This window comes from the organism of the source record quoted next, unplaced genomic scaffold (assembly GCF_019419815.1).
Source record: "Pyrus x bretschneideri cultivar Hongxiangsu unplaced genomic scaffold, Pyrus_bretschneideri_v1 Contig57, whole genome shotgun sequence".
Taxonomy (NCBI): domain Eukaryota; kingdom Viridiplantae; phylum Streptophyta; class Magnoliopsida; order Rosales; family Rosaceae; genus Pyrus; species Pyrus x bretschneideri.
The window spans coordinates 2,248,667-2,263,794 of NW_025999795.1; the positions used below are offsets into that span (position 1 = coordinate 2,248,667).

Sequence of the window (15,128 nt, forward strand, 5' to 3'; positions counted from 1 at the left end):
TCCAAGTGTTGAAACAGATGTTGCTTGTTCTCGAAGACACCTTTGAAAGAATATCGTTTATTTTCCTCAGATGAAGATTATATGATTTGGAGTTGATTAATCCAAGTTTCTTTTTGGTAGAAAGAAAAGGAATCGCTTCTTGAAGAGGCCATCCAAGATAAAAGAAATCCTAAACCCGAAAAGGTCATCTTGCAGCTGAGATTGCACGTCTCCTTCCCTCACAGATTCTTCCAATCCTTCCATAAATCCCGTTCCACCTGAAAAGCCAAACACTAGACCAAAACCTATAAGCCTAGACAATGCCATTTACAGCGAGACTTCAAACTTTTCTTCGCTTCTTTTACATCCTCGTTCCTTTTTTCATCTCTTTATCGTACTCTGCCACATTCACTATAACAAACAATTGCCCGGAAACCATCTGGCCCGGTACATTAGCAGCTTCTGGCACCCCTCAGCTCCCAACAACGGGGTTTCGGTTGGACCCCGGCCAGAGTGTGAAACTTCCTTGTACTCCAGGATGGTCAGGGCGCATATGGGCTAGGACAGGTTGCACATTCGATGAGCTGGGAGCCGGCACGTGTCAAACCGGCGACTGCGGAGGCAGGCTGGAATGTGGTGGCAGTGGTGCCACTCCACCTGCCTCGCTATTTGAGATCACTCTTGGCAACGGCAATGGTTTAGATTTCTACGACGTCAGCATTGTAGACGGCTACAATCTGCCCCTCATTGCCGCCCCACGCGGCGTATTTGGTGCATGTAATGTCACCGGCTGCGTTTCAGATATCAACACAGGTAAATTAAGGTCTTGATCAAGTTTTAGTGTCATAATTTTTCGGGCACCAAATGGTTAAAATTTTGAAGGCGGAAATGCAACATGCATGCAGGTTGCCCGAAAGAGCTTCAGGTGGTAGGAGGAGGAAGCGAAGGGAGCGTGATCGGATGCAAGAGCGCTTGCGAGGCATTTGGTTTGGACCAGTACTGCTGCAGCGGACAGTTTGCTAACCCGACGACATGCCATCCTTCCAATTATTCCACCATTTTCAAAAGAGCTTGTCCAAGAGCTTACAGTTATGCTTTTGATGATGGCACAAGCACTTTTACATGCAAGGCTTTTGATTACGCCATTTTCTTCTGCCCCAACGGCGGGTACATTTTTTCTCCCCATCATCATCTTTCGCTTAAATTCAACAACTGCTTATTTTCTTTTCAACTCTCGGCTTTCACACGAAAAAACATCTGTGATGCAGGACTAGAAATTCAGATGATGCGTTAGCTCCTCCAAGATATGAAGTGCTTGGAAGTAGGAAGGTTGTGCAGATGGTTTATTCTTCTTCGAACAGGCTCTTACCAGTTCCGCTGCTAATCCTTCTTCTCATCGTCTACATATTATCTGGATCGTTTGAAAGCAACTGTGAAGCCGGGAGTGTTGAAGTAACATTGTAGACGAGAACCTCCCTTGTCTATGATCGAGTACATGGGATCGGAGGGCTTCATCAAACAGAGACTTTGACAACTTACTTTGAGTGTATTAGATCATTCATTCAGGAACACCAAATTGCATTGAAATGTAGTAGATCAGTCGTTGCAATACAATATTTGTATCTAATAATGAACAATGGATCCTACATGTAAAAATTTCAAAGGAATATAGGCCACCAATCGGCATTGTTATACAGCAATGGTCACTAAATACTCCATGAACCAACTTAAAACAATGACAGTAATACGATACATCGGCGTATTATCAATCCCTTCGAAATGGCATATTATCGGCCTAAATCAAACACAGCGGGCCGCCGTTTCATATTACTAAAACCTTGTTATTCTTGTGATTACGTCTGTTGAGCTGCTACATAATCTGATCCGCTAGGTATTCTACATCACCAATCCACTCCTGTCAACTATGAGAACTAATATTCCGATTTTCCAGCAGAATAAATGATAAACAAAATTGTGTCCCTCATTTCTTGCCCTTGGCCTTCTTGGAAACTTGAGGTTTCTTTTTTGGTTTCTTTGCTGGTTGTGGCTTCCCTCCGGCAGGTTTAGCTCTCTTCCTTACAACAGTCTGTCGACAGAAAACTTCATATCATCAAAAAATTCACTGCATTACCCAAACCAATTAGAAAAATTATGGTTCTTAAACATACCGATGCTTTCTTAGCCTTCGCCATGGTTGCCCCCTTAGTTTGTTCTTCAGCATCCTCGTTTTGATCAGCTTGTTGAAGAGTGGCTTTAGGAAGTTTGTCACCCTCATCTTCTGAATCAAACGAGAATCCATCTAGGGTTCCTACTCATTCAAAATAATGAGATGTTGAGGAAATTACTGTTTCAGAATTTTTAAAGAGAAATTGGAAGTAAAGAAACAGCCACCACAACGAAAACCAACCTTCAACCATTGTTTCAGCTTCATCAACATTTGATTGTGGTTTCAGCTGAATGAAGTCATTCATGATAGCTTCAATCTGCTCAAGGAATATACAATTCAGAGTTAAACGATTCCTTTTTCATTGAGTTATCCAGTTTATGCTAACCTAACTAAACGGTTAACTAACCTTTGCCTCCGACTGACCAAAGCTAACCTGAACAAAAAAAAAAAATGTGTCATATCACATCACTGTTATAGTGCATCTGATTTCGTTAATCGGAAAGATAATTGATTTCTGCAAGGGACTACGTAGAGACAATAACTTACAACACAAAATGTCCTGGAAGGAACTATTGTTGTTTTGTATATGGTTCCTGTAACGTTAAACCGTTAAACCAAAGATAAACTAATCAGATGTAGGCAGCTAATGAAGAAACATGCAGCACAATAAGTTGCACTGACAAGGCTGAACAACCACCAATTTGTTTATCTATATAAACAAGACACACCTTTCAAATCAAGGTACATTTCAGGATCTGCAGCTTTGGAATCTGAAATAATTACCCGTCCTACAGCACCCATATCACCACTCAAATCTATGGATTCTCCTTCACACTCAACAAGTGCCTACAAAAAAAAAAAAAAGCATTTCTTTTACAAGGGAAAGTAATTGGGGAGGTAAAACACCAAGCTATAGAACAATATCTCGTCAACATTAGTTCCTACTTTCAATAAGAGCGCTATCTTGCTGACTATAGGTACAACCTATAACCAAGTGAGAAGAACAATGTCCTAATGTACCTTTGAGCGTTGGACTTTTTCAGAGAGCACCAAGGGCAACCTTGAGGTGGAGACCTGCAAATTACATATAACCGAAGCAACTCACTAGCTATAAAAAGAGTCTATAGGAAATCATTGTTGCTTATATACTCTTACATGAGGCTCAATGTGCTTGCCAGATGCTTCTTCCTCTGCAACTTCTGCATCTGCAACTTCCACATCATCACTGTTTCCTGAACCAAAATTTCTCTCTTAAAAGTCTATAAACCTCATGATCAGGGCGCTAAAACTTTCAACCAAACCCTCCGCATTACCTTCTCTTTCCTTGGATATCTCAAGTTTCTTCTTTTTCAGGGGTTTCTGATCTTCTACTTTTTTCCTTTGTTTTGGAGAGTTTCGTTTTAACTTCTTATCGGATGGAGACTCTGCAGCACTTTCCCCAAGAACTTTACCCGAATTCTCATCTTCATCAGAAAGTTTAGAAGATTTGTGTGGAGACAATTCTGCGGAATCAGTTTTATCCTCCCCCGAAGGAACGCCATTCAGTGAAGCCTCGGAATCTGAGGATAATTCCACCGATGAAAGAGTTTCCGGTACCTGAAAACAAAGAAACCTTGCACTTAACACCCCAAAAACAAAAAACAAAAAGAAAAGAAATTTACGAAATATACAGAAGTAGAGAGAGATATAAAAATCCAATCAAATCCCTAATCCGGTAAATCTGCTAAGCAACTTTAACCAGTAACATGAACAAGATCTACCCATCAGGGCATGAAAGCTTCAACTTTTAACCCTAAAGAGGATGAATGAAAATGAGTCTTCACCTGGAAAGACCGCAGCCAATCTGGCGACTCCTCCCTCGACGTGCTCATTCCGGCTCCTCGAAAGCACTAAACTTTGATTCCTCCTCCTCCTCCTCCTCCTCTCCACCTTCTTGCATGAAATTTGTTAAAGCATTTCATCAAACGATTACCATACAGGAAAAAAGACAATGTAATACAAAATTAACATATAAGATGAGCTGATTCGGTAGATATTGCAGGGAGAGAATCCGTATGCATAAATGTGAAGCTAAAGAATCAGCAGCAGCCATGCTCACAAGGTGTTTGTGAAAATGCCAACACCACAAACCAGAAACTCGGCATAAAACTGATATCGAACTACATTTGTGAAGCAAATAATACAAGTATCTGGAAGTGAAAGAGAAGGTACCACGATGAGACGCCGGCGGCGTAAGAGTGGATCAGACGGCTGCTGCCACCGGAGCGTGATTCGATTTGCGCCAAAAGTATGTAATTCAACCACCGCCGCCCCGCGAAAGAGAGGGTAAAAAAAAAAAACGCGGGACTTGCAAAAGTAAATCAATGTTGTTCGTTGCGTTGAAATTGGGCTGTACGGTATAAGGCCTAGTTTTTGGGCCTTGAGCCTTTTTTTTTTCCTTTCAGATATGCCTCTTCTGACCTTCAAATTTGCTTTTGTTAATTTTCATCGCGTATAATGCATATTATTATTACCTTTCGAGGATCCACCTCACTTATTTAGAATCTCTTCATCTGAAATTGGATATAATTTTCATTGAGGTCATCGATAGTCTCTTTAAAAGAAAAATGCACATTACCAAATTGGAGTGTGTTATCCACACACCTCATTTTACTTCTTCAATTCATCCGATCCGACAATCGAAAATTAAAAAGATGTGTGAGAAGTAAAATGGGATGTGTGAAAATCATATCCCTGTGAGACAACATCACATAAGCCTTCTCCGAATGTAAAGAACCATCAGATGCAAAATTGAAAGATGGATGGCAAAGCTTATGTGTAGGTGTATAGATATATAAGCTCTGAAAGCATATTCAAAACAGAAGCAACTTCTTCATTAGTTCTATATTTACAGTCCTATTGCTATAACCTAAGTTAACAAAATAGCATAAACAATCCGATCAACGAGAATGCAGATGACAACAAATGCATTTTCAGAGAATGCAGGAGATAAGCCTCCATAGCCTCCCCTATAAATTCGCATGTGGATTATATCATTGAAACCCAGTTAACAAAATAGCATAAACATTCCAATTAACAAGAAAATATGCCGATTAAGTCACGTAACTTTATGATCATCAAGAAATAAAGTATGGAAATTGAGAGGAATTGAGAGAGCAGCACAAACAACCATGGATAGACATCTTGATTACATGCATTGAATAAAATGCAACTGGAATAAAGTAATGTTATAGTTGTATTGCTATATGTTATATATACTTTGTGATAATGGTAGTGATATATTAAATTTAATGGGCCTTGTCCAAGGGCAAGAAACAACCATAAACAGAAGAAACAATATAAACAAAAACCTGAAGCCTAAGAATAAAACCCCATCACAAGAAAATTATGGACTAGAACTATGCTGTAGATTTGACATATAAGATATAAAATCCGACTAACATTATGATAACAAACACTACAGATGCCGCCGCACGCGTAGTATTCCAGCAACTCTCGTAACTAGCTTCAGCCGCGAGGAGTAGAGCCTTTAAGTTTCTGTAAGTAATGGGCTTGTGGCGAGACTGAGCAGAACGGATCACTGCATTCTTGTAGTGACTGCCGACATTTTTCATGATCACATGAACTATTTCGGTCTCAGGAACAGGAGAACCAGCTAACGCTAGTTCGTGGGCAATGGCATTGACGCGAGAAAGAAATTCAGCAATCGACCCGTCCACATTAGTAGTACGACGAAGATCTCTGTGGAGCTGCGATACATGTGTCTGACTGGCTGAGGCAAACAGTTCTTCCAAAATTAGCCAAGTTTTGCGAGCTGTACGGTCCTGCTGAGCGATGCAGCCAAGCACATAAGCGCTTAAGGAGCTATCGATCAAGGAAAGAGCAAGCTGGTCCTTTTGGACCCAATCTTCAAAACCGGGGTTGACAGTGTCGTCGGTTTTGATTCTATCATCGTCGTCGGAGAGAAACTGAGGTGGACATGGAGAAGAACCATCGACAAAAGACATGAGTTTGTGACTCTTAAGCACGGGAACAATTTGGGCCAGCCAAACAGGGTAATTGTTGCAGTCGAGTTTGACGATGATAACGTGAGAGACGTTTGGAAGATCACAAGCAGTGGTAGAAGAGGAGATAACCATTGGAAAATTGAGTACAAAACAGGAGAGCAAAGTTTGAATATCAACTGAATGAAACTTGTAGAAATATGAGTCCTTGTATTAATGTTTAGAAAATATTGCTATATATAGGGTTATACTAATCCCTATTTAGGTCGGAATCTTAAACTAATTATTAAAAATTACATTCCTATATTACATGCTAGATTTAGATATGAAGAAGATTCTGAATTAATTAAGGAAAGTCTAATAGGGAGTCGTGTATCTCGTATAAATACTGCTAATGTGTTTTGGAGAGAAACAATTTTTGACGACAAATTTGTTAAAACGGAAAGAATTCATTCATACTAGTATTTGCCTACACACTTTGTGTGTATGAACACATTTTTTTGTAGAAAAATGAGAGAGAGAGGGAGAGAGAACGTGGGGAGGGAGTGGGAGATTTTTGTTTTTTGGTTTTTTTAAATTTTAAATATTAAAGATATTTTAACATAATTTGAACCTGTGAAATAAAAAACCAAAATAAATGTAAAATTTGAAGTAATTTTTATTTTAACAAATAATATTATCCAAAAATCTAATAACCTACCGCAACTAACGAGAGTTTACACAAGTGTTTTGAGCGGTGGAAGTTATCAATTGGGGGGTTTACTTGGGCCAGGTCTATAAGCCACAGCGCTTAGGGCAGGGTTTTAGGGAAAGATAGAAGAGTGAGCAAAACAAAGGAACCTCGTTATCCATCCATAGAGAGAGAGTGTATGCTCCAATACCATTTACAGAACCAGAACAAGAAGAAAAAGCAGAAATCGATTGTGGGGAGTCAAATCTTGCATGGAACAAGGTAAACAGGGAGTTATGGTAGCGAAAATGGTGCCTCCTCAGAACCCAATAGAGCAATTGCAGGCTCGCTTCAAGGAGCTGGAGGCTGGCTTCAGGGGCTGGCTGGCCAAGCAGTCTCTGCCCGTCGAGGCCGCCGTCGTCACCCTCACCAGCGGCGCTCAGGGTGCCGCCATCGGTGCCTTCATGGGTACTCTCACCAACGACGTGTCTTCCTCTCTTCCCACTCCTCCTCCTCAGGCCAGGCCTCAACCCCCAAGCCATGGCCTCTTTCAAGCAAGCTCAGGTCTCTCTCTCTCTCTCAAATTTCACTCTATTTTCGCTTAAACTACGAATTGCTCTTTGTTTGGATTGGATTTCTATTGGGAACTGCGCGAAGAATTTGGAGAAAGATTGAAACTTTTGCGCACCCCATTTGGCATTTTGATTTGATGATTAATCCCAATATTTTGTTTCTTGTTTGTAGTAATTTTCAGTAATTAGACACAGAGAAAGTTAATTTCTTGGGGAAAAGTTATTGCTTTGTTCTGTGAGTTTGCTTACTGTGATTGCTGTCGGTGCCGGAAAATTCTATATCTTTTGCTTCCTTGTGGAGACTACCTATCTAAAATTTGATTCATTTCACTTTACATGCGTTAGTACTTTAATTATTCGGCTTTTCACATATAACCCTTTAAAATATTACACTTCAAACCCAACCTTGCTTACGTTGCAGTGGGAGGACACCGAAGGAGTTTCACAACTAAGAATCAACTGAAGTATTTGTTCTATGAAACTTATAGTTGTCAGGGTGTTTTTCTAATTTACTGTTAATTGGTAGTTCTGTTAAACATTTGTAGACGTTGAAACTTGTTCTTGTAGGTGTGTATGTTAGTATGAACTCCAAACATTCTTCAAGGTTCTCGATGATAACAGATAAATTTTGAAACATGGCTACTGTTTGAATTAGTTTGAACATTCGCTCTTACTTGGTGGAGCAGTTCCGCTGATATACGCAAATTGTTTGCTTTGATTATAGGCCCTTGCTGGTGGTCCGTTGGTCCAAGCTCGCAACTTTGCTGTTATGACTGGTGTCAATGCCGGCATATCCTGTGTCATGAAAAGAGTGAGAGGCAAGGAGGATGTCCAGTCTAGGTAAGCGTATTCATTTGTCCACACTGTTTGGTGTTTATTAATTTGCAGTCACACTCAATTGAGATTATGATTGCTTTAATGAAGAATTATAGGCAGTGGTTAACAACATTGAAGTCGTTGTGGATACCTGGTCTCATATGGCCATATTTATTCTGTTTTGTGACTTAGCCAAAATTATATGAATTGTGAAATAATATTAGGGTAACCTTTCTTTTAAAATTTATCTTAATTCCTGTCTACGTGGATGCTGCCCTGCTGATTTTTAGGCTCTATTTAGGTCATGTGGAGTAAGGAACAGACTTTAATGGATTGGTTCCTTTGGTTCATTTGGTAAAATTGAAACTTACTGTGAGGGTGAGATGCGAATTCTGGGTTCTTTGCCCCTGTATAAGCCAAGGGTGTGCCACCACTGCCTAGATTTTCAGCAAGTCCCAAGGAGATCTCCTGTCGATTTATTTCTTCCGCCCCACCACTCCTTTTTCTTATGAAAAAGTGTTTCTTTATCTAGAAATAGATCATCTATCAAATTGTTCTTCATTTATATAACTACTTCAATGTGCCACTATTATAGATTTCATGTATTTCTGGTCCAAGTGGCCTTCGTTTCTTTGTTTTGTGAAAACCGTATTTTTGTTTCTATGTACTGCAGCATGGTGGCTGCTTTTGGTTCAGGAGCCCTGTTTTCACTTGTGAGCGGCATGGCTGGCCCCAATCAAGCAGCAAATGCAGTTACTTCTGGACTCTTCTTTGCACTTGTTCAAGGTGGACTTTTCAAGGTGAGACTCCCACAAGATATGATTTATCAGTTTGGTAATAGCTGGAAAGTGAAGTGTTTTCATTTTCTAGTCCTTAGCTACATGATTGCATTGCGATTTTGGGAGACATTAGTAAAACAAACATGTCATTTGAAACACAATGAAGCAGCTGAAAATCTGGAACTCAATTTTTTTTTTTCTTTTTTGAAAATACCAAATGTAAATGAAGGTCTATGCGGTTGCATGCTATTCCAATTTCATAGTTCTAATACTCTGCGACCTGTACGAGTTAGTACTGCTTGCATGCATGTTTGTTTGTATCGGGGTCTCGTTCTTATATGCACTGAACACACTTTTCACATGGTTATGCAGTTGGGGCAAAAATTTTCTCAACCACCAACTGAAGATATCTACTACGCTAAAACAAGAAGCATGTTGAACAACCTTGGCCTCCAGAGTTACGAGAAGAATTTCAAGAAAGGCCTATTATCCGACAACACTTTGCCTCTGCTCAACGATAGGCAAGTAGCAGGACCTTCAAATTCTTTATCATTCCTTACTATCATAATAGTTACTTTGTATGTCCGTATTTATAAACCACTTCAATTAACGCCCTTTTGTTTGTCCTGCCATTTCATTTCAGTGCTCTTAGAGACGTGAAAATCCCTCCCGGACCCAGGCTTCTCATTCTTGATCACATTCAGAGGTACGATTCATGCTCCGTAAATACTTATAACGCAGCCTCAAACTTGTGAGTTGGTTTGGATTATGACTAAATCTTTGGTTTCAGGGACCCGGAGATAAAAGAGAGGCGAGGATAGATGGTTGAAGTGCGTATTTGTCGATTTAGTCTGCATCGCCATCCTAAAGGAGAGCCCTTCTATCTCCAGATCTAAACCTTGGACTGAGAAGTGAGATATGTTTTCAGTTGAGATAATGTGATTTTGTTGTCGACTGTCCTTAAATATTCAACTGCTACAATTTGCTTAGATTAAATTAAATGATTGCATAATTTTTCTACTTACAGACCATATACAAACACCAAGATATAATGGTTAAAACATCGAGAGTATCCCATACTCCGGGGTATCTTAAAAAATCCCGAGTTCCAAAAGGCAAGTTGATCAATCCAAAATTTTACAATGCGTCTTCCACTGGTTTAGTGGATGATTGGATTTGCGTATATTGAATTAAACATTTCGATGGAGTCGTTCATGAAGTGAGCGTATCTTATTGGTTACAGGAACATGTGAAGTAAAATACAACATTACACATGGCGCTGGAGATGACAGATGTGGTCTCACATGGACACCATTGTCTTCTTTGTGATCTTTTCTTGCGGGGGTAATTGATTGCACTGTACGTGTAGATTCGCATTGCCGTTGTCCCGTCCTTTTCTGAATCGGATAGAGTTGGAAACTGAACGCACATGAAGTAAGAAGCGGAATGCGGAGAAATGCGTAGCAATTATGTTACACAAACACGTATGACTTATGAACAGAGTCTGAATTGCAAGATGTCATACGATCACGTATGACAGACGAACATAGTGTTCATGTATTGTATCAAAACGTTATTCGTGCAACGGTTCATATAACATGAGAGAAACTTACTTACAATCGGAACGTTATTGTCATTGTAATGGTATTTTAACCCAACCATTGTTTGCTATAACCGTATTCTATTCCAATAGAGTATTGTTTTATATTGTACTTATTTCATATGACAGTGTTTAATTAAATTAAGATATCGTCACAATAACGTCTCAATTACATAAAAATAGAAATATGAAGAGCAATTTATATGAAATAGGTTCACCGCTACTATAGCGTCTCGATTTAATAGTACATTGTCATGTGAAAAAAAATTTGCACGTAACAATATATTATTGAACCGTAACATTATTTGATTATGAATCTATCTTATGCAAGTAATAAGAAAAAGAGAGGATTAGGCAAGCACGTAAATTGGAATAGTGTGTGGACCCATGTGGCACCATCGATGGCTTTCCTCCAGCTTCGTTTCCACCGTTCAGTTTTAGCACTTACGGTCATGGTGGACCCTTTTTCACTTACCATTTTGCTCTCCTTTGCTCTAATTAATTCAATTACTGATCATAATCAGTTAATTACCCTACAAAATTAATTATTCTCTTCTGTTCACAATCTTCAAAGTGACGTATTCTTTTAATGTGTTCCAAAAACAGACTGGTATGTCATATTATTATTAAAGTGGGGGAAACGTTTTTTTTTTCTTAAAATTTCATCCACTTGTATATTAATGTATGATGTCTGTACCCGTATTCTGAACACACTAAAAAATCTCAGTCACAAACTATGGTGGCCTCCTCAGTGAAAAATTCACTAAATTCAGTGTAAGTTAATGAAGATATCCCATTTCAGCTTAAACAAAATAGACATCAATTTTTCATTCAACATGCATTAAACCTGCCGAGTTATCCAATCCAATATGATATAATCGACACCGAATGAGCATTTTAAGACTATCAACCGGACGGAGAAATTGCTAACACCAAGAACAAGAATTGCAAAACAATATTGATCTCTTCTTCCCTATATATTTGTTTTCCTTGAAGGGGAAGAAAATGAATCAAATGATTCAAATCGTCAAACAACTTAATAATACACAACACGTACACGCCCAAATTACAACGAAAAACTCATCCATTTTTTCATGATAAGACTTAGCTACAGAAGTACATTATTGGTTTGAGATATTAACACCTCAACGGGTCAGATTTCTCTATACTACTCTAATTACAGAAAATGATCATCTCTAGATCTCTTCCTCCTAATTTACCAAATTCGGAAATTTAAGTCATTGAAATTTGATCCAATGACTACAAATAGAGTCTACTTTAAAAGTTATAATAACTTTAGCAGTTGATCAAATTTCAACGGCCGGATGCCCAAACTTGGTGGTTGAGGAAAGGATCCGCCTCTAATTACAACCAACAACACGACCAAGAACAGTTACAGAAGAGGAAGCGGTTAGTAACTCAAGTTTTAACCAGGCTGTCAGTGGAAGCGAGTCCCGGTGGCAGGGCAACGGCAGAAGCCTGGAGGAGGCGCTGGGCCTGCGAGAGCTTGTCCACGAGGGCCAGAATCCGGGCATGATCCATCCGCGCCTGATCGACTGCCTCGGCTTCGAGCTCACCAAGCTGCGAGCAGAGGCGCTCCTCCGCCTCCTCGGCGACTCGGAGCCTTTCGCGGGCCCTCTGGAGCTCCGCCTTCATCCGCTCCTCCCTCTCCTGGCTCTTCCTCAACTCCCTCTCCAATTCCGCGTTCCTCTGCCTCAGCAGCTTCTCTTCTTCCGCCGCCGGCAGTTGCTTCGTTACCGCCATTTTTGTTCGACTAGAAGAAGCTCACAGCTCTCAGATAACGGAAAATACAAAGTGTTTTGTGAGTTGCGGTGCGCAGAGTACGTTTATATAGGCCAACAAAAGGTGTCCAGGTTCAATGTAAATGCTTTGGTTTCGAATTTGTGACTCTGCTTACGCATTTGCATCTGTCATCCTAACTCTTTGTAGTGTCAAAATTCTATTTTATTTGAGGAACGTTCGTTTGCCATTACTAACTTTTATTAGATCGAACTGGACTTAAAAGTTAGTGTAATTCCATGTCTATTACGTGCATGGACTAACTTTAATGGAATGATACTTGGAGGGACCCACTTGGACTAAAGACGTCGTTAAACGGTAATCTGACGGTAGTGTAACGTTAACTAGCCGTTATTAGTTGGCGTCATGCTAACGCCTAGTAGCCGTTAGCATTCAAATGGGCTGAGCTGGAGGGCTGGCAAAATGTCAAGCTTGACATTTTGGCGCTTGGGGGGGGGGGGGGGGGGCTAGAGGGTTGGCTGGCTTGCTAGAAATGGCTAGCTTGCTGGCATGAGGGTTTGGGTCTGGTGGGGTCCACAAGCCCTTTGGTCTAATTCTTTGTTAGAGATGGTTTTTGTGTCCTTCTTAACTATTTTTAACGTTATAGCCCTTTGACTGTGTAGGTTGGAGATGACCTTAGAAGCGAGTCGTCGAGCACGTTCAAGTCTTGGCCCAAAAATCGATGACCACCATATGAACTCATAATGTATTCTAATGTTTTTAACTGTCAAATCTTGATTATTAATTTTTAATTAAAAATTTTATGATTAAAAACTTTGAATTATAAGATACCCGAAGCATAATATAATTCGTATGTGGTTATCTCCGATTAACTAATCATCTCCTCACTAGATACTTAGTAACGTTTTTTGTTACCAAATTATATGTAAATACAAACAAATAACGAAGAAGCTTGATTTGGTTAACGTCAATATAGCTGACCAAATTTTTCACTGTTATCTCACATTATTAATATTGACGTTTGTAGGTGTTTTTAAAATAATTGAAAACGTTTTAGATAAGAGTGTTTTTGGAACAAATTTTTAGTAAAAATGCAAGTAAATCATTAACACTTTTAGAACACAAAAACATTTTCATTAAAAACGCTTTCAATTATTTTAATAACACTTTTAAATAAATAGTATTAGTTTTATCCGTCTATGTGAAAAATGGATTTTAATTTTTTTTTAAAGGAGCACCGTGGCCTTTCGTGGTTGCATAAGACACTTGATTGACAAACTATTGGGCGGGCCGTCCTTATCTTCATAAAGTTGGGTTACGCAATGAGCATGCGGTGACACGATGAAAATTCCGAGTGAATGAATAAATGTTAATAATTTTTTGATAAATACTAGATATGTAGTGTTTCAAATTTTTGTGTAAAGAAATAGAGTTATTTAATTTGTTCTATCTATTTGTCGAGTATTATTGATGTAACTTATCGAGTATTGTCAAACATTTTTTTTTTTTTTTGAAGGAAGTGATAGCAGCTGTATTTCAATAATAAGGCATTACAATGAATCAAAGGAAAATTAGGGAAATGAACAATCCTCAACCAGTATCCACAATAATACTAGGAGGAGATCCTAACCACTCACGAAATTGATCCACAGATAAACCAATACGAGCTAGCCTATGAGCAACCCCGTTAGCTTGCCGCCGTTGCCGGCGAGTGTGGGTAAAAGAAACTTCAGTGACTATAGAAACAATGGCCTTGATGTCATCTATCACTTGTCCGATGGAAGACAGATTGACAAAAGAATCACATACAACCTCCACAATTTGAAGCGAGTCACTCTCACATAATAAGTTTGTAAATCCCCTTTCAAATGCCCAAATCAAGTCAACCTGTACCGCCACAACCTCCGCTTGGAGGGGTGAGAAAATATCAGAAAACTTCCCACATTTAGCAGCCAAAAAACCTCCTGATTCATTACGAACAATCAAACATTTAGTAGGCATGAAATGACATGTACCAAAGATACAGGTGGTCGTAGGACCACTTGGTTCCAATGTCCATTTGCCCTTATAAGCATTGTGCTTCATGAGCTTATTAAGTTGAATAAAGGTATATGCCATCTTCTGTCCATAATTTAGACAAAAAAGAAAGTTTCAGATCAAATTACTTTGAAAATGTGAAAAAATGTAATCTAAAACATTAGATCTCCAATTTTTACCGACGACTTATTCCATGTTTACTTTTATTTATGTGGATGTAATATGAATATAAATGGTAAACAAATGAGTGCATCTTTCTAAATGCTGATTATTTTTCGTTATATTATCTTAACAGATAGTGCTATTTATAGTATCACACGCTTATTTTTACCTCCTTGTATTGTTGTTAATTTTTTTTCATTAATCTTGTTCAATTTATTTGATATAATGATAAAAAATTCAGAATTGTGCGTGAGAAATAAAAAAAGTTGTGTGAATAGTACTATTCCATCTCAACTCGGGTCCGTGGAAGGTTTGTGGCCATTCCTACCATTGTTGTCCTTTTAATTGTGACATAAGTGCTATTTCGAATTGGACCAACATCCAGTGCCAACTTTTGCTTGTCAAATCATTTTTTAAATTAATTACTTTAAAAATTACGAAAATAACGATTGACCTCGAGTGCTTAGTTGCTAAGTATATTATTTTGGCCAACCCATCTAATCACACTAGCGGCTTAAAGAAAGACCAAATTTATGAGCAATTAAACTAGAACCACACTCATAGAGCTAACATAAAATTGG

General features: G+C 39.0%; 4 protein-coding genes across 5 annotated transcripts; 2 read left to right on the plus strand and 2 right to left on the minus strand.

The window, feature by feature from the left end:
* The first annotated feature begins 49 nt into the window (after positions 1-49).
* Positions 50-1,675, plus strand: LOC103943331 (pathogenesis-related thaumatin-like protein 3.5). Its single transcript, XM_009353613.3, has 3 exons — positions 50-792; positions 885-1,146; positions 1,248-1,675. The coding sequence occupies exons 1-3, from the start codon at positions 300-302 to the stop codon at positions 1,441-1,443; spliced, it is 951 nt and encodes a 316-aa protein (XP_009351888.1). The 5' UTR covers positions 50-299; the 3' UTR covers positions 1,444-1,675.
* Positions 1,541-4,514, minus strand: LOC103943329 (DNA-binding protein BIN4). Of its 2 annotated transcripts, none has more exons than XM_009353610.3 (11): positions 4,358-4,514; positions 3,970-4,075; positions 3,460-3,742; positions 3,302-3,378; positions 3,167-3,220; positions 2,875-2,992; positions 2,693-2,739; positions 2,553-2,579; positions 2,387-2,462; positions 2,148-2,287; positions 1,541-2,065 (listed from the first exon to the last, which is right to left on the minus strand). In XM_009353610.3, exons 2-11 carry the CDS (start codon positions 4,015-4,017, stop codon positions 1,961-1,963), a joined length of 975 nt encoding a protein of 324 aa, XP_009351885.1. In that variant the 5' UTR covers positions 4,018-4,075; positions 4,358-4,514; the 3' UTR covers positions 1,541-1,960. The 2 variants fall into 2 exon arrangements, with proteins under 2 accessions (XP_009351885.1, XP_009351886.1); XM_009353611.3 differs by having other exon boundaries at positions 3,970-4,078; positions 4,358-4,470.
* Positions 4,515-7,009: 2,495 nt separating this feature from the next.
* On the plus strand, positions 7,010-10,007 carry LOC103943328 (chloroplastic import inner membrane translocase subunit HP30-2). Its single transcript, XM_009353609.3, is given in 7 exon segments — positions 7,010-7,341; positions 7,343-7,384; positions 8,117-8,232; positions 8,882-9,008; positions 9,360-9,508; positions 9,631-9,693; positions 9,778-10,007. Coding segments are annotated over 7 exon segments (777 nt in total). The 5' UTR covers positions 7,010-7,092; the 3' UTR covers positions 9,809-10,007.
* A 1,646-nt stretch (positions 10,008-11,653) lies between these two features.
* Positions 11,654-12,415, minus strand: LOC103943327 (protein RESPONSE TO LOW SULFUR 3-like). Its single transcript, XM_048571152.1, has one exon. It carries the CDS (start codon positions 12,349-12,351, stop codon positions 12,007-12,009), a length of 345 nt encoding a protein of 114 aa, XP_048427109.1. The 5' UTR covers positions 12,352-12,415; the 3' UTR covers positions 11,654-12,006.
* Between the last annotated feature and the right edge of the window lie 2,713 nt (positions 12,416-15,128).

Bases quoted from the DNA above. Each gene is read 5' to 3' on its own strand.
- LOC103943329 (XM_009353610.3), bottom strand. From the start codon at position 4,017: ATGAGCACGTCGAGGGAGGAGTCGCCAGATTGGCTGCGGTCTTTCCAG. The intron at 3,743-3,969 runs GTGAAGACTCAT...CTTTGTTTTCAG, and splicing joins ATTGGCTGCGGTCTTTCCAG to GTACCGGAAACTCTTTCATC. The intron at 2,288-2,386 runs GTTGGTTTTCGT...TTGAATGAGTAG, and splicing joins AGCTGAAACAATGGTTGAAG to GAACCCTAGATGGATTCTCG.
- LOC103943331 (XM_009353613.3), top strand. From the start codon at position 300: ATGCCATTTACAGCGAGACTTCAAACTTTTCTTCGCTTCTTTTACATC. The intron at 793-884 runs GTAAATTAAGGT...ACATGCATGCAG, and splicing joins CGTTTCAGATATCAACACAG to GTTGCCCGAAAGAGCTTCAG. The intron at 1,147-1,247 runs GTACATTTTTTC...TCTGTGATGCAG, and splicing joins TTCTTCTGCCCCAACGGCGG to GACTAGAAATTCAGATGATG.
- LOC103943327 (XM_048571152.1), bottom strand. From the start codon at position 12,351: ATGGCGGTAACGAAGCAACTGCCGGCGGCGGAAGAAGAGAAGCTGCTG.